Source organism: Lissotriton vulgaris, chromosome 9 (assembly GCF_964263255.1).
Source record: "Lissotriton vulgaris chromosome 9, aLisVul1.2, whole genome shotgun sequence".
NCBI classification, from domain to species: domain Eukaryota; kingdom Metazoa; phylum Chordata; class Amphibia; order Caudata; family Salamandridae; genus Lissotriton; species Lissotriton vulgaris.
In genome coordinates this window covers 1,211,647,516-1,211,673,100 of record NC_141697.1, presented here as the reverse complement: position 1 = coordinate 1,211,673,100, position 25,585 = coordinate 1,211,647,516, and the positions used below count along the sequence as shown (strand labels likewise).

Below are 25,585 nucleotides of genomic sequence, written 5' to 3'. Positions count from 1 at the left end.
TTTTACTTTTGAAATAGTTGATCTATTTACTTTTTATTTCTGAAAGGATCCCCTTCGAGTGCATTATGAAAATAATAGCCCTTTCCTGACGATTGCCAGCATGACCCGGCTCATCGAAGTATCTCATTGGGGGAACATTGCTGTGGAGGAGACCGTTGACTTGAAGCATACAGGCGCAGTGCTTAAGGGTCCCTTCTCAAGATATGACTACCAAAGACAGCCTGATAGCGGGATATCTTCTGTCAAATCATTCAAGGTATCAAGCATCATTGTACTGCTTTTTACTACAATATCTGCTGCCCATGACTACAGGATATCTCTTTATAGTACTGATGCTTTCACTTTTCTAAGCAAGTTGATGAAGCCACATACATTTTCGAAACCTGTTCGGTTCATTGAGTATGTGTTCTTGAGATATGCAAATCTAAAGCACCCATGACGAGCCAGTTTCTGAAAATCTGTGACATAAGCTTCTGGTGCCTGGACAATAAAATAGATAAAACATCATAGCTGGGCTTTGATGTTTGACAAAATTCTGCTTTGTATCCATGTATTCGTCACAGATCCGTGTGAACTTTAGTTCAGGGCCAGGAGGAGTCTTGTATAAAGGATTTTTGCATTTAGGGCTATGTGCATTTAGAGTGCAACCAGAAAACCTCACCATTAGGTCTTGTATAACACCAGAATGCAAAGTCCTTTTTTGTTTTCGTTAAACTATCCTCAGAAGTTATTATATACAGAACATGTATATCCTTGCTCTCATTGGGTGGTCATTTTAAGAGCCGTAGGCTAAGATGACAGGTCGAGGGTGTCTAAGGCATGAAGCACCCTTCAAGAATGGAGGCGTCCTGTGCATTGGATCAGGTGAGGAATGGATCTCGGGCCATTTTAGAGGTTCATGCGAGGGGTATAGTTGACTCATGAGTTCTGCAGCATAAGATGAATGCTCTGTGCATTCTAGGCATGTTAAGTCTGAATTTCTAAAGCGTTCCCAGCCTATTCAAAGTAGGGCTTTGAGGTTGATGCACACTGGGTTGAATTGGGCATATCTGGTGTCAGGCGGCTATCACTGGCGCGATGGGTTTCTGCCGCAGAGAACCGATTGTTGTCCTAGCTGCTGCATTTTGAGTTTAATCACTTTAGCAATTAGATGCTGAGGAATGACTACCTCTATTTCAGCTAGTACCTTTAAGCTGTGTTTAACCTAAAACATTGGAGCAGTATATAGAATAAAAGCCTTGTGTGTGTACTCCAAATGGGTGCACTGTAAAATAATCCTGGTGCACTCACATGTATTTTATGATCTGCTGCTAATAAGCCCCAAGCACAGGTTACCTGGCTGGTCCTTGCATTCTGTAAAAGAGCATTTCTTATTTTGAATGTTCTTGATTATTGCTCAACCACCTTTCTGAAGGGCTCTTCAACGTGCTAGGCACCCTTTATATAAACCTGTAACTCCTGATCTCTGACAATGCACATCTGTGTACTCCTGGGTCTGGGACCTCTGCTAAGCTAGAAGCTGCTTACCGCATATTTCCCCTTGCTTCTGCATATTAAAGCTACTTTGAGTTCAAGGGGCTTGTAATTCTTTTCTTTTTTTTAACTTGCCACTTGACAAAATGTTACTTAAATCTACTTGTCCTGTAAATGAAATCTCTTGCCCCACCTTTTCCTTAAATCAGTAAGATATGCTGATACAGGCACATGCTGAGTTATTTAAACTACTAGACCAAGAGAATGTTTTACAACAATGCAAAAGTATAACTTCCCTTCCTAAGTACAAAACAAGCTGGGAAAGCTTTAGGTTGTTTAGGGTGCGATGTTTGTGTCTTTGCTGTGACATTGGTGCCGTTCAGGAGTGTTTCAGCATTGCTTTTTAAGTGCATTACTTTGTTGATGTTGCTCTCTGTCAGCGGTGTACTGAGAGGCAGCGAAATCATTATGATCCTGACCTGTTAAAGACAGGACACAGACAACTATTGTAGTCGGTGCATTAACCCATTCATCTAGCACTTCCAACACTGTTACCAACACATTACATGGTCTACTGTCATTGGATTAAATAATTCTTATTCTGAATACTCGGTCTACAGTAGGTGATTTACCCATTGTTTTATGACTTGGACGTGACCTGCAAGTTAAATGTATATGTTTGTAGTTGGCTATTAAACCATTGAACTATCCACACAGATCTGAACCAGTGAGTTCACATTACTCATGAGCCCTGAAGTGGGTATATTCCTTGTGGCATCGAACATTTTAACCTAAGATGTGACAAAAGTTTGCTTGTTTTTCTGCAGTTTTAATATTTTCCTTATTTCCTTTTCTTTCTCTGCCTCTCTTGTCACACTGGTTCGTTGGCTTGTATTCTTTTCCTTCGTTTATTTTTCTTTTATTTGTTTTACTGTTCCCACCCCTGTATGATTTCGCTTATTCTCTTCTTGCTTCTCGGTTTTCTCAGATTCTCTCTCTTCAGTATCTGTTCTTCTTCCGTCCTTTCTTTTTTCCTGCATCCCCATACAATTGACTCTGTGCTGGTCGAGGGCATTTGTAGAAGATAGGTAGCTGTTTTTTCAGCTGGAGCTCTGGACAGGTTCAGTGCCTAAGAGCTTTTCCCACTCATGTAGACATACACACTATGTGGAGAAAAAGACATGCACACCCGCCTTGCACAGGCACATGTCTTACCTTTCTCAAAACCTACCACTCTCCCTTCCTCCCAAAATCTGCAACTCATGCCTGCGTACGCACTCTGTCACATTTTGTTGTTAAAAGAAACACCTTGAAAGATCCACGGGTCCCGTCTGTGGCTGTATGGAAAAAGGGGTTTCGATTTTTGTAAGGGGCTCTAGCAGCCGATTTTTGTGGCTAGGGGATGCCCGCGAAAACATAACATTTGAAAAACGCTTGGCTGATTATAGGGGCCTGTGGCTTGAGCCTCCAGTGGAGTTGGATGACCTCCCGGGGGTGTGATGCTGGGGTCGAGAGGCGCTGGGGAATGGGGTGTGGGGGGGGGTCTGGGAGGCGGGTGTGTGTGTGCAGCTATTTATTCAGTCCACGTTGTGTTGTGTGTGGGTGAAACGTGGCGAATCTTGTACGGCTCAGGGGGGCGGCAGTAGGGGTGGGTTGAGTTGGGGGGTGGGGACTGGGAGGAGGGGGGTAGCTTGTTAAGTGCTGCTCTGTTCTATACTAGCTTGTTCTTGCTAGTAAAGAAAAGTCGATTGCATTTCAGTTGATGTCATGTTTCTAAACTGCAGATGCCTCTGGTGTGCAGAGCCCTGCGAAATATGTGCAGTCTATCAATAAAGTCTGTTTAAAAAAAAAAAAAACACCTTGCACTGAAAAGACTTCGATATGCCCAAAGCATGCCCACCCTAAAGACACGTACGCTGCAGACACACTCCTGCACAGATACTGTACAAACACCTGTCCTGAACAGACTCTCGCATCCTGCATTAAAACACAATCTTTCAGATATACTCTACACAGACGCACACAAACCTTGATACACACCCAAACGTACCCCTGCATGGACATGCATGTCTGTACGGTTACATACACCTGTGCTGACACCACCTCTGCTCACGCACACACACATACATTTTTCCCTGCAAACCCTCAGATATACACACACCTTTGTTGTACTTCCAAAGCCTAGAAAGACAGACTTTTTATTGGACAAATATCCTGCAGACCTTTGATACAGGCACCTGCAGACCTTTGATACAGGCACCAGCAAACCCGCTGACATACAGATTGTGGCTGTCGCACGGATCGAAGGGTAGGTGGTGGGAGTGCAGGCAGAGATGAGATGGGGCCTTGTGAGTCAGAGATAAAGCAGCCTTGGTGAAGTGGACGCTTGAATTACAGAAGCAGTGCATGCTCATGCAGCGGCTGCCTCAAATACAGACATGGGTGATTTTAGGTTAGACACTTAGGCAGTCGCTGAGACAAGGTGAGAACCCTGGTGTCAATCTGAGTTGGGCTAAGAGACTGTCACATTGGGACTCCATGCGGCTGAAGAGATGGAAAAGAGGGAGGTATCCACTTGCAGAGTGATAATAACCTCAATCTGACGACCACTGGAAGTGCAGCGGCTGCGTTAAAGGCTTTGGGGGTCACCATTTACTCTCCGTCTGGTTTAGGGCTACTTCCCTCTTGGGCCAATTCAGTACAGCTCTTCATATTCCTCGTTTATATATCATCTTTAAAAGTTAAACATACCGGCTTGGAGGACACGTTTCGTGCTGCAGCTCTCTTTATCCTCACCCCTAATAACAGCCCTGTTCCTTTTTGTCATAACATAATGCCTAGTTGTCCAAAAGACATAGTAGTTATAAAGGCTTCTTGTCCCCTGCAGAAAATCAAGAGTCTGTCAATAGAATTTCCACAGCTCCTAGCACCACCTTGGTAGCTTTTGTGAGAAGTTGGCCTGGCATATGATGTCCACTATTCTAGTGGGCACCTTGCACCAGTCCAAACGACCCTTATTGATGGTAGGTTTAGACAACATTTATAGAAAGCTATCCTAGTGGTAGCTGTGGAGAGCAGCCTTCAGGCTAAGTTTTGAAGGAATGTAAAGCAGCTTGTTTTACCAGTCTATAATCTCATGAATGATCAAATGAAAGGAGAACCACACCAGGTATATATAAAATGTGTATGTATTTATTCTAAACACCACCCTCTAGTCTCTTTATGAGGCTAGAGGTAAAAGTACAATTCAAGAACTTAAATAGCACACAGTAAATTAGCACAGTATACGTTTTGCCCTAGGGGCCTCACAAACCATATAATAAGAAAGCTCGGAGCATAGAGACAAGGCCTAGGGCCTGTAGAACCGCTGGGGCAACCAGGAACCACCCAAGGTAGGGACACAGGAGACCCACTGGGGACGCGTCCAGTGTCTAAACACAGCCGTGAATCATCATTGACTTCTATGGAGAAAGATACAGTTAGAATTCTAAAGAATAAGGACACCTGGGAGTGGACTACGGTAAAACCCCTTCAGTACTGGACACTTCGAGAGTCAAGACCCACGGGAGCACCAAAGTACTCGTGTTACCTCACCCAGGGAAGCTGGGTGCCTAGGTGTCTTTTCGTGTCGGGTTTCGTCGTCGTTTCCTATGGAGAGCTGCTAAGAAATGCTGCAGGCGACCAGGTGAAAAGTTTCCGGATAGATCCAAGGGTGGACCGGAGATCTGAAGAACCTGAAAGCAGAGGGGACAGGGTCTGGGTCACTAGCCAGTGACCAGGAAGGTGACAAAGAGACGCCAGCCGATGTCTGTGATTTCAGGTGATGTAGGTGAAGCTTGACTCTTCAGCCTAGAGGACCAGGAGGCGTCGACGACAACCAGGAGCTGGATTCGAGCTGTCCCACGTCGGATGTAGAGTGCTGCAGCGTCGGTATCCAGATTGGACCCAACAATCCTTGGCAACAGCAACCCACGTAGAATGGAAAGATTGACTTCGGTGCAGACCAGCAAGGTCTGAGGGACTCACCCTTTAGAGGAGAGTCAGGGCACGTCTGGAGCAACCAGGAAAGCACAAGAAACAAAGGAATTTCCTTCGGGGGGACCCACCAGTCAACGGACCAGGGATCGCAAAGGAGCCTAGAGCAGAAATGCCAAAAGCGACCCCACGGAACACTTGTGGAGTGTAGGCCCACAATGTTCGATGCAAAAGGTGCTCAGGGCTTGGCTACAAGTAGCCCGATGCACAACTTCAGGAAAGCTTAGGAAGCCGATGCACAATCAAATGTGCTGGATGTCCAGGAGTTCCCGTCCCATGTCTCTTGTGATGGCTACAGGACTCCACTTTGCTGGGGTCTTGTGTCTGCCTCAGACATGTCTGGAAGTCTGAGTCGCAGATTCTTTAGGATCCGGCGGGATCCTCGAAAATGCAGACCAGCAAGATGCTTCTTTGGTGCCTGTTTGAACAGGAGAGTCACACTTTGACCCCAAGGGAGATTTCTTCCGTCTTCCAGTCGAAATGGAATGTCAAATGTTCAAGATATGTTTCAGAGTTTCGTCCAGGGTAATCTAAAGTCCTAGGGACTGGGTTGCTATACTTCTACTAAGTTTAGGGGTTTGACTAACTCTAAGGCCCCACCTATGGGAGGACCTGGGGAGGGGTGGTTACACCTCTTCCTCTTTGTCCAGTTTCATGATAGAACTGGGCCTGAGTGCCCCTGCAACTGGTTTGAACTGGGAAATGCACGGGGACACCATGTGTGCCCCAGACACTGTCTGGAAAGCATTCACTGAATGCACCCACCCTGCCCCAATACACTAAAGCCTGTCTGGGGAGGTCAGACTCGTGTCTGTAGCAGCAGCACCCATTTTGTGATGCTGGGGCTCTTAAAAACTATTACCAGGTAAGTAAGTGTGTACATGTCTTCTCCCTCTAAAATGGTGGAATTCTATCGCCGGCGCCAGGACTGGCGGAGGGCTGGGGTAAGATTCCAAAGTGTTTGACACCAAACACATGTTTTGATGCAGCTATTCCAAAGTTAGCATTTACCGTGAGGTTATAATGCACTTAAGAGTAAATGGTATGGCTGTATCATAGAACAGCTATAAGGAAGGGATTCCGAAAGCTGCAGGGGGCTCCGCTCACGCTTGGGCACCCTCTCACACAAAACCAAGCACTCTGCCTTCTGGATTGTCAAGGACTGCCATAGGAGTGACTTATAGGTTTATAGGTGTATGTATGTGTGTGTGTATATATATATATATATATATATATATATATATATATATATTTATTTATTTATTTATTGCTCAAGTTCCTTCGTTCTCAAACAAAGAATTCTCCGCACTCCCGGGTACATTTTCAACAGGTTGCTTTATTCAGACAAGACAGACGCCCTCGCGTTTCGGCATTCAGCCTTTCTCGATGTCAATAACCCTAAGACATCGTTATGTTTTTAAACATACCTTAAGGTAAAGGAAGGACTACTGGCTAGCTGACTATAAACAGCGCCATCTTTGAGTGGTGAATATTTACAGTGATGAAATCAACTTACAAGCACATTTACTATTTTGAACATGCATTTACCACCCTTTGCACAAGTTTAATCGAAAGTGATTGTACAAGAATTGTAACCACATCACATGTACATTTTTTGTACTTAATATCGATTAACTCATTTTGCAAACAAAAAAAAACCCCCCAAAAATTGTGCTGTGTATCGGCAATTGTCCTTCCCTACCTACATTCAAGTATGTTTATCCAAACCAAAAGATAAATCAACCATATGCTATTTAAAGCTACTATACATTATATACATTTTTTCACTAATATTTCTTGATTAGCATTACCATAAATCTTTAAATCGAATTCATGTTTCATGATATTACAGTATAGAGGGCCACCAAGGATTCTCATGACTTCATTGATATTTTACACCTATGCCACGGATTGATCATTAGCCAAAAGGTGCACTATATATATATATATATATATATATATATATATATATATATATATATATATATATATATATATATATATATATATATATATATATATATATATATATATATATATAGTACAAGTACCACCTTACCCAGGCTACAGTAGCAGACCTGTGGTGTCATTTTGGAAGGCTTCCCAGGTGTGGCATAAGACATGCTTCAGTCCCAGTTAGGCCTCTGGGGTACCTATGCCCTTGGTACCTAAGGTACCATATACTAGGGACTCGCAAGGGTAACCAATCTAGTGTACCTAATGTACATGCAATCAATTTAGAGAGGGAAACGGATAGGCTGGGACCCTGGATAGCAGGATCCCAGCCAAACGAAGTCAAAAACCATCAAAACACCAGGCAAAAAGTAGGGGTAACCATGCAGTCAGATTCCACCTTCCTACAGCTTTCACCAGACTTGCCTCTCATCTTGTTGCATCCTTATGAAAATATATAATCCCGAGCCAGGCCTTGAGGTAACAGAAGTCCAACCATTATTGGCTGTGTGAATTTATAGAGCGAATCCGAATGCACTTGATGCTGTGATTTTAGAATGAGGTCTCCACATAAGTCAAATCTGTTTTTCCAGCAGTAAAGGTGCTTGTCTTTGGAATTTGTCTTCTGAGGGTTTAAATCCTAGTGGTTAAATAGTAAAACAGATCAATAATTAATTCTCATTTGTTTTTGTTACTCATTTTCATTGTAGAAATCTTTGATGCATTTTATTGCTTATAGACAGCCAAGTAACATGATATTGTTTTAAGTTTGTAGACTTAAGTATTTGCCCTGTTTCTTTTACAGACCATCCTTCCAGCTGCTGCTCAGGACGTGTATTACAGAGATGAGATTGGCAACATCTCCACTAGCCATCTTCTTATTTTAGATGATTCAGTTGAACTGGAGATCCGACCTAGATTTCCCCTGTTTGGAGGCTGGAAGACCCATTATATACTTGGTTATAACCTGCCAAGCTATGAATACCTTTACAATCTTGGTAAGTAGTTCTAGATTCAGTGCTTGCAGCATCACATTGTAAACTAATTTGTAAAAGTGTTGTCTTTTTGTGCATTACCATGGTTTAATGAATTTATCTGACCTATAAACCTAAACTTCGTTGTGGCCTCTATGAAAGCCTAAAAGGCGGGCATCAAAAAATATGCGCTAGCCTAACAACATAGGAGGTCAACAATGGAATGGACAGAACTGCATGAAGGTAATTTCACAGGGCTCTTTAGGTGGGATAGGTTATTTAACGTGGTGGGGAGAGGGGTGGGGGAACTATGTGTATGTGCTTCCATTTTGGAGCAAACAAATTAGGGGGCTAAAAAGACATGCCTAGCCACTCTGCACTGGTTGCAAACATAAAATCTCTTGTAGAATACCCACAACGCAGTGCAACCCAAAGACAAAAATGTACCAATTCTGAGTAAATATTGGTAAAGCCAGATGTTCTGGCATATGCTGTTTGTCAATGCATGCTTGGTTTTGTCATGTTTTTTGTAAAACATTTTAGTAGGGGAGCTATCAGAGCCCTAATAATATATATTTTTTAAATGACTGAAAGCAAAAATTGCCTTAGTTGGCGCCGGTATAGAAGTGCATTCATTTGTATGGATGTGCTCCTGGCGAAAGGGCAGAATGCCATCACTCCCAGAGAAGGTAGCCAGAGGCTGCAGTGGGCTGACCCATTGCCCTATGCTCTACGTTCTTGAAGGCAGAATAAACATATGCATGACCAAACCAATGGATGAAGAGGGCTAACTGAAGGCACCTATAAAAATAAATCTATATAATCTCAAATGGTCATGGTTAACTCCAGACCTAAAATCAGCAGAAGTGATTTAAGAATAGCATTTAAAACACTAAAGGTCTTTTGAGGGAGCCTTCTCCCAATAGCATATTTATATGCCCTGTTGGCAAAGGCAAGGGCAGCGATAAAAGCCAATCTGCCAGTGTCCGAACAAGAGTAACATTAAAAGGCAGCTGCAACACACTGCTGTATTGACGGTTGTTTCTCACAGATTCCTCCACTTATGAATCTCTTCCAGGTACACATCTGGATCCAGGAACTTTTTTACTGGCGCAATAGTTCTCCTGTTATCTTCAGCTGACGGCACATGGTTACAGCTGTATCACTGCCCATCCAGGATGTGACCTCTAAGTATGTAAGGTGCTGGATGGTACACGGTTCTTGTTTTTTCATTTCTCATCAAGGCTGGTATAGAGCTCTGCTCAATGATTGTCTCCATTCCCTTCACTTGCAACAGCAACTAGGTCAAATGTTTCCTCCCTAAGACCATGCGATTCAAACCCTGTCTCAAGTTCCATCAAAAGATGTCCTTTTCGGACCCAAACTCAAGCTATATGTGGTTTCTGGGCTCCGAACACCTGTTCATTATTGTTCCTAATGGCACCTGGAGAATGAAGCTAACCTCTTTGTGGGTAAAAATGGCAGGAATGCACCAAAGCATTCTCTTTCCCCTTCGGATAAGACGTAGAGCAATCTCCTAAAATATATTGCACAAATAGCTCCATTGGAAGGTACCATTCTTTTCTTACTTGAGGAAGTTATCCTTCTCACTTGCCCTCTCTGGATAAGGGTAGCAGGTGCATGGGTAAAAGCGTGCTAAACATCCGCCGCAACCTTGAGAGCAGCAAGTTTTACAACCTTTTAAGAGATTATGCTTGTCCCTTGAGATATTCTGAGAACATCTGAGACTGGTGCTATGAAGAACGCTACGGATGTTTCCATCTTGTTATCCTCAACCTCAAGGCTCATAGCTAGTTCTGTACCTGCCTTTTAGAGAAGCCTCACTCTTAGGACCTCGTGCTTACAAGAGATCCAATGAACAGAAGCTGAGTCTCTGAAGATTGTAGGATTGGGGAAGAAATCAACGCTATTCTCTGATGCCATGCTCTTCCTCGCCATAACTAATTCCTATGCTAAACAAACTGAAACTGAAAATATAGACTACATCAGCTAACCATGTAGTTTAAAGTCTTCTGGCAGGCCATGCTAATTATTTTCCTTATGACCCCTGTATCCTTCGGTCTACTCACCTTTGGAAGGCCCATTACAGGTTTGGCGATTCCGGTGACCCTGCCGCCTCCCGGCTATACATTCGTGGTGATGCTTCATGTACAGCCAGAACCCACCAAGGTGCTGTCCACCGTATGTTCAGCACCACCTGCTATGCAGACTGTGGTGCCAGCCTTGAAGCTCCACCTCTTAAGTCCCTAGTTATCATCTGAGTGTCAAACGAAAACTCTGAGCCTGTTTTGAGGGCAAGCTCTTGACAAAACACCTTCCTTGGGCCTAGAGATCTGACCGTATAGAGCAACTTTGCAGTATTGACTCAAATGCTTTATTCATGCCCCTGAAATATATCTGCCGTAGAGGTGATGCCCATGGAGAAAAAAAGGCACAGAAGTTTTATTCCCTTTGCTTCTTGGATCCCAAGAAAGATGCATCTGAAACCAGTCAATGACATTTGCCTCTTTAATCTTTTCTTTCAGCAGGACAAGTTCAAGATGTTGTACGTGAACCACAGTCTGCTGTTTCTCATTGCGAACCAATTGGCTGCTGTGCCCTAATCTCCAGGACACCAACATTTTTTTCCTGCCACAGTCGACAGTCCATGTATTCCTATATTTAGATAACTGGCTGTTAAAGACTATGTCTTTTGCGTTGGTCACCAATCATCTCAAATGTACAGTGACTCTTGTTGAAGACCTGGGTTCCATAATCAACATTAAGAAGTTTGTTTCATACCTACGGAAATGCTTACGTACATAGTGGTGCTGCTAAACATGACCCTGTTATGAGCTTTTCTGATGTTTGTTTAAAATTCTGAATCCGGTCCTACAAATCCTGCATCTGTTGAGTCTGGTGGTCTCCTATATTCCACTGGTACAAAACAGGTGATGGATAGAACCATTAAGTGTTGCCTCAGGAGGAAATGGAGCTAACATCAAGAAGATTTTTAGCTCCAGTGTAAATTTTAAGTCTTTTTGTATCAACATTGTCGAATGTGCCTGTCCTATTTATCGATGGGTTATCCCTTCACCCCTACGGATGCCTCCTTGCTGGAATGCGGCTCCCATTTGTGTATAACACACACCAAAGATCCTGCAGTGGAGCCGTGCCTTCACATTAATGTGTTGGAGCCCAGGGCTTGTTCTGTATTGCCAGGAATTCCTCCTTCCATTCTGACTCACCAGAGCCATTTAAATTGTCAGACACCACCACCACCACCACCATTACATAAACATGCAGGGTGGTGTGGAGGTCATGCAATTTATGTGGGAGGCAAGTGTGGTGAGCTGTACAGCTTGGCATTCCCAGTAGTGTGCACATGGTAAACTCCGCCTTAATGTGATGTTCAGTCTCCATCCCGAAGTGACAGAAGTGAAGCTCTTAGCAAAGATAAGGGAAAGGAAGCGTCCTTGGTTTGTTGCCATGCACTTGCATTAGAATTCTTCCTTAGATGATGCCATCAGGTTTGACTAGTCACTGGGTATTCTATATGTAATTTCTCTTTTGATGAAAAACTTGCAGAAGTTTTGGGAGGATCGACAGTAGCTTTTCCTGATCATCCTGTACTTGGCAAGGTGAATTTGGTACCCCTTGTCTGTTGGAACTTATCTCTCTGCTATTTCTTCCTGTCTCACAGCAGGGTGGTAAATATCTCTACTCGCCAAATGCTGCAGCTCTTAAATCATCGCTTGTTTGGCTAAAAATGGACTGACAACTGGTTCTGAATTTTGTTGTAGGATGGATGCTGACAAGCATATGGTAGATTTTGGACCAGGTGCAGTATCCATATTCACTTGACTGCTCTCCATTTCTGTTCTGGGGTCTTCCACCAGCTTTTCATAAGTTGCAATCCCCAATATCTCTTGGCGGGAAAGTGCCAAGTCTGAAGGTTTGAGGTCCTGCAGTACTAAACGACTTGTTCAGCCAACCTCGTTGGTAAGAGTGATGCGGTTGCCTCTAAAGTCCACCAAACAAGTACAGTGCATTCTGTTGTCGAGGGTGCTCTTGGTGCATACTCACCAAAAGAGTTGGATGTGTTCTGACCAAATCCCTAATTTCCAAGTTGAGCCCACTGCTGTGTAGTTTTCTGGTACCTGTTCATCTGTTCATGGGTCCTGGGTATGCATACGCCTGGGACTTGTGATTTAATAATGAGCTTTCCTTAAAATTGCTGAAAGTTATGTGGAGGGATTCAACGGGAAAGCTCGTATATCCAAATCTCCCTGTTCTCTCAAGTATAATCTGCCTTGAGACATTCTTCAATGGTGAGCAAAGATCCCTTGGGCCATAAGGGGAAGCTGCACCAAAAAAAAACTTAGGGGGGAAATAGTGGTTTATTGTGGATGGAAGAACCAGGGTTGATATGTATGTTTCAGAGATCTGTACCAAAGTCTTCAGAAACGAATCCAGCCCTTGAGTCCTATTTCAAGAGATTGTATTGGAACTAGGTCTCAAACAATGTACCATGGAGATGATTCTGATGCAGAGCTTGACGGAAACTTTTTCTTTACATTTGCTTCCAGATCAATTCAGCAAGAGCTTTCACCGTCTAATTTTTGCTTGACAGTTTAGCATTTTACATTATTTTTTTGTCCTTGAAAGGGACAAAAGTGCCAGCCACCTCCTATGAATTCTGTTCAGGTGCCACACTGTGCCTTTACTGCCATCATGTCTACCGTTGCACATACTAGGACTCTACCACTTCTCGAGTGTCCATTGTCCTTTTTGGCACAGGATATTTTTTTTAGCCTCCATTCAGAGAGTTGTTTCAGGCGGAAGAAAACCAATTTGATTGCTCTGATTTAATGTTGATGAAAAAGGAGCAAATTGCACGGTACTTCCTTATATCTTCAAGCATTCAAAGGTGAATATTGTTTAAATTTTTCTTAACAAAAAGAGAAAATAACAGTATTAACTTGTCAGTTTAGGACAGAACACGATAAACACGTATTCTTGACTGATTAGGCGCCTTTATAAACGTACCTCCAATATCTTTTGTTCCAAAGTCTTTGATCGAGCTCATACAGTGCTGTATGTAGTTGATACTCACTGGCACAAATGTCCCACACTGATGGTGCCATCAAGATCACATTCTCACAATAATTCAGCAGGAGGCTTCCATGCAGACGACCACAGCCAACCATCTCTAATTTAACTGCATGACTACCATACCCAATACCTACATTATTGCCATTCGAAGGCTTCACCCATGAAACTTTTTGATGGAGGCAAATTGACCAAATACAAGAGTTTCAAATGCCTTCAAGTGAAAGAGGGGTTCTGCACCTGACCTAGATTAAGATTGTTCCGAGAACGTACTCTGATAGACAGCAAGACTATGTATTTCACATTTGATTAAGTGCTCCCTACAGTTTTCATTTGTGACCATATATTACTGCTTACTGAAATACCCATTTCAGCCAGCTCAGCGGTGCCTGTTCTGTAGTTTCAGAGTTGTTAAGGATTTTTAGAGGTACCTCTAGGCTACCGTGCCGAAAACTCACCTCTGCTCTCCTTTTAGGAATGTGTCTCCTTCCTAGAAATTATAGATCGTAATTAAAAAAAAATATATATGGATTCACTTTGTGAGCTAGTGCATAACCGGGATGAGGTTCAAGCAAGATACTTTGAGTACAAAGGCTCCTTTACATTACCATCATTCACTGTGCCTGGCTGTGAGCATATGGGTAGATCAGTTGTTGCCTCATATTCACCTACTGTAATTTCACATCTGTCGTGCGATGCAGTGCTACAGCGTCCATTGCCAGATTTTAGTTTGACCCGTTTAGATCAGTGTATTGGTCGCTCGCTAAATAATAGGATACAAAACCTAGAAGTGTCTCATTGTTTTGCAAAATGTAAATCCCTGTGCTTCCCGCTGTCTGTGCTGATGCCACTAGGTAATGGGAACTTAATAGATTCTTTAGAACAATAGTACTGCCAGGTTTGTTAAGGCTTTGATTGCATACATTTCTTGGGTGTAGTTGAGGTATTCATTATGATGCACATTTGTCTACACAGGAGATCAGTATGCCTTGAAGATGAGATTCATTGACCATGTCTTTGATGAGCAGTTGGTTGATTCTCTGACTGTGAAAATAATCCTGCCAGAAGGAGCCAAGTAAGTCCTTTCATCGTGCAACTCGGTCTCTGAAAAGGGCATTGGTTAAACTTGCACAAATGTGGAATCCATGTTAAAAGTCATGACCTAAGACATAAATGATCCTTAATGCATGAATAGAACTAATAAAGTTCACAAAGCATATTAGGTTTTATCACGAGTAAGTAAACTAGCATTCTAATTCCCCAGCCTGCAAGCATTTTAATTCCTTAACCTGCTCTGATGTCTGAGCAAATATCTTTTCAAAATCAGGGCTTACATTAAATATTCAAATCCCCTGCCACCCTTCTCCCTCATCCTCTTGGTGATTCAGAGGGTTTTTATTTTAACCCCTTGGCCGCGAGGGTAATTCCCCCGTTGTGCTGGGGGGTAGGGGTGGGGGGGGGGGGGGGGGGGGGATCACAGCGCCCCGGTGCTCATGACGAGCTCGGCTCCCCATGCTGCTCGGTGGTGCTGTGCCCATGACAAGCTGAGCTCGTCATGACCACGCCGGTTTCTTTAGAACGCTCAGCACAGCGGGGGAATTATCCCCGCGTGTGAGTGTCGGGCGGGTCATGATGAGCTCAGCTCATCATGAGCACATCGCAACCGTGGCTCATGACTCGTCATGAGCATGGGAGGGGTGAAGTAGATACGGTTATTGGTCTCTTATTATAACATTCTTCTGAGATCTCAGAATTGTAAGCATGTATCTTTAACATCAGTATGTTCTTGTGTTTGTTTGCCATTCATAATATTTTTTTGTATGAAAGTATTATTGATTTCTTCAAAAACAGAAGCCGTTATGACAGCATGGATTTCCATGCGTTTCTAGACCACTTTTGTGTTTCATACCTAAGCAAAACCCCTAGATGGTAATCTAGTCTTGCATCGTGGTGTAAGGTGTAGTAAAAGTTGCATAACTCTGAGTTGCCCCTTGCAAATATTTATTGTAAAACATTCCTACTGTCATAACGTGCAAAGCTAACGTTTTTTAAAAACATTAATACAAAAAATAGGATTGTTCCAGGGCAGCAGGTGGACTGCACATAGCGGCTGCACCTGTTCTTGGTCTGTACCCGTGGGCAGAGTATGGATGCTGCTGCTCCTCTGCCTGCACTTGTCCCTGCTCCCTTCGATCTGCTGAGCTTCAGATTGTTCTCAGCTTGCCTGGCCCCCAAACCGCAACTCCCTCTAGTACCAGCTTCTCCCGCTTACCTGGTCAGGTGCTATATTAGGATTTTCTGGCACATTGGTAATCCTGTTACGTTCAATCTGGTGTGTACCCTGGCCTGACAAAGGCAACCTTGTTTGGAATACTTGAGTTCACTAATGCAAACAAACTTTCTCCGAATACAGCAGGCCTTACTTCCGTAATATAACAGAACATCCTTTCCTAGAATTATGAGTCCAGCCAGATGTCAAACATGGAGCCCAGTTGTTACAGAATTGGCCGCAATTTGAAGGCTATGGTAGTAAAATGGTCAAATGTAATGCAGAAGCAACTCCTTTTTAGTGAACGAAAGTAGAGCAATATTTAAAGAGTTCTGGAGAAAATGGAAATAATATTCAGTACACTGTATCCTTTTTATACAACGTATATTAATTTTGATTAGGGTATTTTATGTAACTTATATGTGTACCATTATTACGTAATAGAATATAAAGGTGTGTTTTACCAATCGTTCCTATTGTGTAGCAGCAGTTACTATTTGCTATGCTGATTGCTTTCTGAGGACAGTATTTAAAGTACTACAGTTGAAATATTATCACCTCATTTTTAAGAATTCTTGAGGTTCCACGCTTCTCATAAAATGGCATCGATCATTTTCAGTCTTAAACTAGTTTGGTCTGTCTTACTAGCCCTCCTTAAATTAGTCTTTCTGCTTTTCATTTTATTTCACTATGATTAGTATGTATTACCACATTGTTAAATGCATGTGTTGTGCTAGTGATTTAAAGTATGAAAATGCCCATAAGGCATTCCAGCTCTACTCCCATTTATGTGGTGTATCAGCTGAAGCATTTCCACAATAAAACTTTACATAGCAGTTTTCACACTGCACATGTGTTTGGGTCAGTATGAGACATGTAAAGTAAGATTTTTTTGTAGCTGGTTGGAAGCTCAGTTTAGCTATGTCAAAAGATTCTCCTTTATGCATGTTCATAGTATCATATTTAGTATAAATCTAAGGTTAAGTTGTGGTTATTAATCATCTTAAAGAGTCTTCTTCAAAGAGGTCGGAGTGTGCAGGAGAAAGTGCATTTCAGCAGGAAGAGAGTTCCAGTGCAGGGTTCCAAGTAAAAGAAAGACTGAAATTAAGACGCTGCCTAGCAGATGGAGGGTTGGGTGTGACAGTAGGTTATGGTCGATAGAGCGTAAGTTAAAGGTTGTGGCATATCGAATTGAAGGAGTTATTTTGGGTGATGCAATAGAGTAATAGCTTGTAAACCGCTAGTGTCTAAGTTGACAGCCAGCAGTGCTGTTGATGGTAGTGAAAGGTAAGGAGGGGGAATGAGGGCATTATAAAGAGTCGGTGTCACAAAGTTTAGTGCCTTGTCCAAAGGGCTAAGGTGCGCAGGCCTAGACCCATTAGAAAACTATTATAGTTTTCTGACATGCTTCTGATGCGAGAGGACCTCAATGATGGTGGTAGGTGAAAGGAAATGTGTGAACTAATTTTACAAATAAAATGTGCGGTACCTAAAATATGGATGGTATGCTGTGTTGGTTCTGAATGTTTTAATACCCAAGTTTTAACATAAATGCTCCAATTTCTGGCTGATTTCTGGAATTTGGATATTGGGAGGACGTTTAAAGGGAAGGGAGGCATGTAGGTGTCAGTGATTGCGAGGTAGATTTTGATGAGTTCAGCATATGTAATTTGAAATTAGTCTACTGATCGGTGGCTGTTAAGCAGTTTGCGATCTGTGTGTGGAAGATAAATGCAGAAATTAGATACTTATTTAACATCTGGTTAAACATGATAGAAAAAAGTAAATCAATGTGACTGTTTGACTCCTGTGTAGACTGCCTCGAGTGGCTTAAGAGTTTATGTATATTATCAGCTGGATAAGTAAAAGCATAAATGGTGTCCAGGATTCATTAGGAACCAAAAGAAACTACCACAAAAGGTTTCTAGCAGAAAACCTATCTCAGCGGGGTCACCCATTGAACAGGACTCATCAAGACATGCCTCTTCTCTGACCGCACACCTACATCCTAACATCCTGAAGATGGCAATCAAGGAATAAGAGAGATACACCTCCCGAATACTAGGACATGGAGGAACCCCGATGGTGAGCCGGTGCTCACGAATAGAGATTTTAAATGGGAAATATATGATGCAGACATCCGAAGATGACATTAATGATTAATGTTCCTGTAGCATTTCACTTAATAACATAAAAACCTTTAATGTACTAGTACACAAAGATTTTCTATTGAATTGAAGATGGAAGAACAGTAAAACCTATTTGGAGAGAACTCTAGACACCTCCATCTAGCAACCATACCTGCAAAGGATGTCAAACGAGGAGTATTTTTTCATGCTTTGACTCAGAGTAGTGAGCTATTGAAAATAAGTATTAATAGACACATGAGGATCTAAAATGCTCCCCTACAGATTCCATAATTGTTGCTACAACCAGGAACAGATCTGGAGGACCAAGAACAACTTTGAGATTTCAGCCCAATCAGGAAAACAAGAAATTGGGTGCCGTGGCTATGAGGATCACCTTCAATTCAACGTACGCAGCACATGTATCACTAGCTCAACGCCGTACTGCTGAAATATGACTAATGCCAAATGAAGGACAATATAAAAGAGATGATGGACCATTTCCCAAAACTACACCGGAGGAAAGGATAAGGCCATTGTACAAGAGGGTCAAAGTTGAACTAACACAAACCTTGTCCTGTCAAAGCCAGACAGAAATATCTTCCACACAAATCTTCACAGTAACCCTGATGTGCAGACGCGCATACCACTAGGTTCAATTCCGACCATAAGGACCAATTCAGCAGATACCTTTGACAGGGTCATGCATCATGCAACATTAGAGAAGGCCCCACAAGAGAGAAAACACTCAGTGTTAGCACTAACTGGGAGAAGCCTATGAAGGAGATGGCCATGTTCTCGCCAGGCTGTACCTGGTAAGAAGCAATCCTTTCTTGAACTGAAGCTTCGGTATTGACCATAACAAACCACCCAGTGGAAACCTCCAATATACATGAAGTGCAGTAACAGAGGTGTCCTACCTCGAGGTCGAGGAAGAACTGAATTCGGAAAGTACACACCTCCTGTAAAGCATTGGTTGTCACAGTATCCTTTCCCTACCCCATGCAACCATCTCACTCTCACATTAAAAAAAAACTCTTGCTCAAGTAGGTGCTCTAAATTTGAGAAAAAGTGTTAGTACAGGAAGTACCTCCGAGTCCAATATAACGGTAAGTGTTCTCTAAGTAGTTCTTCATTGCAATGAAAAACTAGACATGAAGGCCAGTACAGGCTCCTCTAAAAGCAATCTATGATGCAAGAGTTCAAGAAGCCCACCTTACATGACATCTTGGGAATGATGATACAAAGCTAATCCTCAAAATGCACTTGAACTGAGCAATGATCACTTCCACATACCCCCTACATTGGAATGACAAGTAGTACCTAAGATTCATCATACGGACGTCTGGCGTTTTACATCAAAATCACTTGGTGCATGAACTAGGATTGAAATCTTCTTGCTCTGTTTAAAGTAAATCTGCTTCTCCCCCTGTCTTGCACCGAGTTGACCAGTTATGGCAGTGACCGCATTATATCAGAGCTCTGTTATTACCTGTCTCTGAATGGGTCACAGCTCCTATTATGCTATGGTTCAGATCTAGTAAGGATCTGGTTGTCCTCCTTTTAACTGCACAAAGGATGGTTTTCTGTTGGGCTCTGAATGTTCTCTTGTGCATGCAGAGGCAAGGCTTATGTTTTGGCACTATTTAGACCACAATTAGTATGCTTGTGTGACTAAGAAAATGCCAGAGGTCACGGTACAACTACTTCCTAGATATGCTGTGTTCTGATTCTACAGTTGCGCTCCTCTTTTTCTTCTCTTTATTTCTGAGATTGGATCTTGTGAATTCTTGTGGCATAGACATGTTTGCTGTAAAGACTTTTATAATGTTATGAACTGTTTCTGTAACCAAACCTAGGGTACACTTGTGGTCCATTGCCCAAGTCGTGAGTGGAGATCAAGGAGAACTTCTGATCACTTCCACATTGTGTACTATTACGCAATTAAATGTATCCCCTGTGACTGAACTCTGTTTGCCAAAATTGTAAGCATCTACTAAACTGTACACCAACAGGTAGATGGACAGTGTGGTTGACGAAGTCAAAATGTTATGCTTTCTTCGTGATGTCCTGGTTTCACATTGTCTCATTTTATAGATTCAGAGCCAATTTAAGAAATTCTTTTTTATTAAATCATGCCTCGGTGAAATGGTATTTAAAGTTCTCTTAAGCGTCATGGTTGATAGCAAGACTCTGTATCTTGTCCGTTTGTAACAGTTTTATTTCAAGTTACCAATATTTTTTTAGAATGCATTTTACGTTGCACAATTGGTGAGCAATGGATGCATAAATCTCAATCACTCTTATCTACAGGAACATCCAAGTGGACAGCCCCTATGATATCGATCGGGCCCAAGATGAGCTGCACTATACCTACTTGGATACATTTGGTCGTCCTGTTATAGTTGCACATAAGAACAACCTGGTAGAGCAGCACATTCAAGATGTTGTGGTGAGTTTCTTTGGCTATTGCTGCAGATCTGTGTTGTTTACCAAATCTGGGGGTTTTCAGCATATTGTAAATTTTTTCTTGAAATGGTGGTGCTGCTTTCTACGTAGCCACATTCTGTGACCATGTAAGCATGTGCTATGTGGAAGTGCATATTGCTCCTAGAATTATAAAAATGCCCTGTTCTAGTGATCTTGCTAGCTGCTGTCTGAAGATCACTGAAAGGTTCCATAAGTCACTTAATGAAAAACTGCTAGTTGATGGCATAAATCACTTTTGTGATGTACCCGCAGTGTATAATTTTAGTTGCTAGCTGAGCAGCCAGTTATGTCTTTCAGGATTAAATATGAATGCATCCGAATTAATAGTAAGCCAAGATCAGTTATTCGATTTGCTTTACTCCATATTGCTTTCAGTATTGACGAGCAGAGACTTTTTTTCTTGCTCTCTTACAGTCTTTGCCTTAGCTAAACCACCCCCTTCCGTTGACTAACCTTCCCTTCTGTGTCTTCCATGCTGATTTTGATGCATGTAAATTATAAATATAAGATTTATATTTTTCTCTCTTCTGTGCATTTTACTATGGCTTTGGGCAAACAAATAATAAGAGAATTAAAACCTTTCTTTTAGGTACATTACAATTTTAATAAGATTCTGATGCTGCAGGAGCCTCTGTTGGTGGTTGGAGCTTTCTACATCCTGTTCTTCACTGTGATTCTTTACGTGAGACTGGACTTCTCCATCACCAAGGTATTTTATTCATGGTAGTGTTTATGTAACATGATTATTTTGTCTGCTCCTGTTTCAAGAAAGTAATTTAGTATTTTACAAAAGGTGGATTGTTTCATCCCAATTTAACAGTAGTGCTTTTGTAAATAGTTGTTAGGAAATGAGAATTGGTGGCCCAGTGGTGTGTATACTCTCCTCCCACAGAATACGATTCGATGTCCTAATGTCTACCGAAATGCAAACTTTGAAACTGGGATTTAGAGTGGAATGCTTTACTCACGCTGATGCAACTCCCAGTATATTTAGAAGAAGCATTCTGGCAGGCGACCATCATTGAACAAGCAGTCTAGAAGGAAGCGCAGGAGAACTGTTCAAACAAAGCTAACCAGCACTGAACTCTTCTCTATAAACCTTTTCAGTGATTAACAATTTCGAGACCTACCTGGAGGTGGCCTTCCTTAAGGCCAAAAGATTGCTGTTGTGAAGGTGGCCACCTCCACAGAGTTGAACTTCTGTAGACTGGTACAATAATAAAAACCCAAGATTTAGACCCTTTGACTTGGATTGCTCCTAAATGATGACTTTGATCTCAAGTGACTGTCCACTCGTGTTCAGCAACTTCTGCTTTGAAATTAATTGAAAAGTACTCAAAGATTTATGCTAGCAGCTTAATTCAGAAGCAAAACATGTTTGATCTGTCTTTGAGTCTTCTCAAGTATCAGGTTAATTTTCCAGGAAGTACAGCCTTTGTGTTGAGGGAAATTTCGAATATTTCGGAAGTGCAATCTGTACATGACCCTTTCAAATAACTCTAGTGATGTGGAGGTGTCTGAAATAGAGTACTTAAAGAACAGACTTGTTCTGTCCACAATCCTCATAAGATGAATTGCATCATCACTGGATGGTGCTAGGCGGACCTGATGGAGAGCACAGGCCTGCCAGCTGGGCAATTCCTTCTCCATGCTTTCCCTACTGCGCACGTACACGGAGTCCTGGGGAGACATACACAAGGAACTGCAGACACACCACCTAATGCAGAACCTACATGTCATGGGCAAAGTCTCCCATATCATACACTGGCTGGCGCAAGCCCTGCTCACACATACGCAGCGATCCACACAGCAGTTACGGGATAAGTGGGCGTCCTCCCGAGGGAGGGAATGGACAGAAAAGGAGTGGACAATGGTGTTAGCCAGCCCAGTGAATATTTCACGCAGCTCACGCTTCAAAATAATAGTTTTACATACTACATCAAGCATACCTGTCACCAGACAAGATCAATAGATACTTTATGATCTATACCGCTGGCTGCCCCAGATGTAACCTGATAGGTGCAGACATTTTACATATGCTCTGGCATTGCCCCACTCTAACTACATACTGGAGCGAAGTGACATCCCTTCTGACACACAGCGCAGGCACAGGCCTGCCCCACACATGGGAGGCCTGCATTCTAGGATTATACAAGAGGACTAAATAAAATAAAGTGCCAGCCAGGTTCTGGGACCTGGGACTTATTACTGCCAAACAAATGCTCACTAAACACTGGAAAAAGGAGCCACCGCTCACCAAATACTGGTACATCTCCTTTCTTAACTGGGCCAGGGCGGAAAGCATTACATTACATAGGGAAGAAATAGCGGGCTTGAGGAAGTTCCCAATTGCGCAACTCTGGGATGACACATTAGGCTCCTTCCAACGGGAATAATAATAATAATAATAATAATAATGCGATTTATTGAGCGCGAACAGCTACCTCACAAGGAGGTGTCCCGGCGCTGTGAAAGCAGCGGATCCCCAAAGCACAAGCTACATACAGGAAGTTTGTGTATTTTGTGGAAGAGCCAGGTCTTAAGTCTTTGTTTGAAGACGGCTTCAGAAGGAGCCTGTTGTAGCTCTGGGGGAAGAGAGTTCCATAACACGGCTACGTTAGCCGTGAAGGTTCTTCCCCCTAGGCGTACTCTTTTTACCCGAGGGACCACAAGCTGCACCCGCCCGTTGGAACGGAGAGTTCTAGATTGGTGGTATAGGGGTAGCCTAGATCTCAGGTAATTAGGGCAAGTACCATATAGGGCTCTATATGCCAGAGTCAAAGTTTTGAACTTTATCCTGCTGGCCACTGGGAGCCAGTGCAGGGCTCGCAGGTGCGGAGAGACTGAGTGTTTGAAGGGAATTTGCCTTAGCAGTCTCGCAGCCGCATTCTGAACCATCTGAAGCCGTCGGATCAGATAGGCAGGAAGGCCCAGGTATAAGCCATTGGCGTAGTCCAGCCTAGAAGTTACAGTTGCATGGACAACTGTCTTGCGACACTCCGGCAGTAGCCGCTATATCTTGTTCAGGTTCCTCAGTTTAGAGAAACAGCAGCCTGCAGTTTGCTGAATATGCGAGGCAAAAGATAGGCTGCTATCCCATCTGATCCCCAAGTTTTTGGCACTATGGCTAGGCGAGGGGGGGGGGAACCCATTTCCACCGGCCACCACAGCTCTGCAGGAGGAGGCGAGCCTTTGCCGAAGAAGATCACCTCCTGTCTTCCCGGCATTTAATTTAAATTTATTTGTGTTCATCCATCTAGCGACATCTTGGAGGCAACCCTTGAAACTCGCAAAGGCACTTTCAGATACCTCCGAGTATGGGAACACCAACTGGGTATCGTCGGTGTAAGAGATCGCTTTGATCCCCCAGTTGGCGATAAGCGTAAAAAGGGGGGCCAGGTAAACATTAAATAGAAGCGGGCTCAAAGCCGAGCCCTGGGGGACGCCGTATTTTATCTTGGTGGATTTAGAAACAAACTCCCCCAGAGCCACCTTCTGTGTTCTCTGCGATAAGTACGAGCGAACCCAGCCCAGTGCCTGATCTTTTAGCCCTATCTCCGCCAGCCGTTGTAGCAATTTAAGATGGTCCACCGTATCAAAAGCGGCCGATAGATCCAGGAGAACCAGCATAGCTGACTCCCCTGAATCCAACGACCACCTTACGGAGTCAGCTACCTCAATAAGAGCCGTCTCCATGCTGAAGCCCGGTCTAAAGCCTGATTGGGTCTCATGTAATATATCATGCATCTCAATATATTTGTTGAGTTGCCTTTGTATAATTTTCTCAAGCATTTTCCCAGGGGCTGCCAGCAATGATATGGGCGCAGGTTATTGAGGGCCATTGGGTCACCATTAGCTTTTTTCTTTAGTGGGAGTAGTGTAGCATGCTTCCAGGCATCAGGGAAGACTCCTTCAACAATGGACCTGTTCCAAATTGCCTGTAAGGTAGGTGCAACAAACTCACTAAAGGATTTCCAGAGCCTGGGTGGGCAAGGGTCCATAGGAGACCCAGATTTACATTTTAGAAGTTCTTTGATGACAGTGATATCATCTACTTGGTCAAACTGCTCAAGTATCGCGGTTAGCTTTCTTGTTATGTCAGGGGCATCAAGTTTTGTCGTCTCTACCTCCGGGGCAAAGGAGTCATAGACTTTTTGGATCTTGCCTTCGAAGTATTCCGATATCTTATTGCAGAGTGACAACGAAGGAGTAACCTCCCTCTCCAAACAGCCAGGCTTGAAGAAAGATTGAACCACCTTAAAAACTTCCTTACTTAGAGCACTCCGCATTTTGTATGGAGGTCGCAAGAAAGGATTTTTTTGCCCTCTGTACTGCCTTCTGAAATGTTTTTAGCGCTGTTCTATACCGATTTTTTTCCGTATCACCATAACTGACCCTCCAGGCTCTCTCAAGTTTTTTGCACTCCTTCTTGCCCTCTTTAAGGTCACTTGAGAACCAGGGGGCTGAAGGGGACTCTCTTTAAGAGACAGCACGTTTTGCCGGTGCAACCGAGTCTACCATGTTCTTAATCCAGGTATTAAGAGCCTGGGCATTCAGGTTGCTGTCATGCGTCAGCACCGGTCTATTTTGGCACAATACTGGCCCCATTGCTTCAGGGACTAGCTTTTTCCAGGGCCTTTTAAGATAGACATGTTTCCTCAGAACTTGTCTAGGGGACTTTATTTCCACCGTGAATGGGATCAAAAAATGATCTGACCAAATTACTGGCATAGCCGTATCTACATTAACATTCAGATCATTCTCAAAAATAAGGTCAAGCGTGTGGCCCGCACTATGCGTAGGGCCTGCATTGCACAATGTCAAGTTTGCTGACCTAAGAGTCAACACAAAAGTGTTCGCAGAGATACAGTTCTCGTTATCCACGTGTAAATTAAAATCCCCAACTAAAAGAAAATTAGAGTGACGAAGGGAACTTTGTAGAATCTCTTCTGTGAGTGTGCTCAGACTAGAGGTAGAGCCTCCAGGGGGACGGTAAATTAATAGTCCTGCCAAGGACATCTTAGGTCCTAGCTGAATACTAAAGTGCAAGCCTTCCACCCCTGACATCAAGATAGGCGACGATGAAGTGAGTGTGAAGGTCTCCTTAATTATTACAGCAACCCCCACCCCCTATCTTGCTCTCCCCTCGGTTT

General features: G+C 43.0%; 1 protein-coding gene across 2 annotated transcripts in view; it reads left to right on the top strand.

The window, feature by feature from the left end:
• Positions 1-25,585, top strand: part of RPN1 (ribophorin I) — a 54,713-nt gene that overhangs the window by 15,712 nt on the left and 13,416 nt on the right. For both annotated transcript variants that reach the window (XM_086939300.1, XM_086939299.1), the window contains 5 exons: positions 47-256; positions 8,267-8,459; positions 14,523-14,622; positions 20,256-20,394; positions 21,022-21,141. In XM_086939300.1, coding sequence (XP_086795426.1) covers positions 47-256; positions 8,267-8,459; positions 14,523-14,622; positions 20,256-20,394; positions 21,022-21,141 — 762 coding nt within the window. The remainder of the gene's footprint in view (positions 1-46; positions 257-8,266; positions 8,460-14,522; positions 14,623-20,255; positions 20,395-21,021; positions 21,142-25,585) is intronic.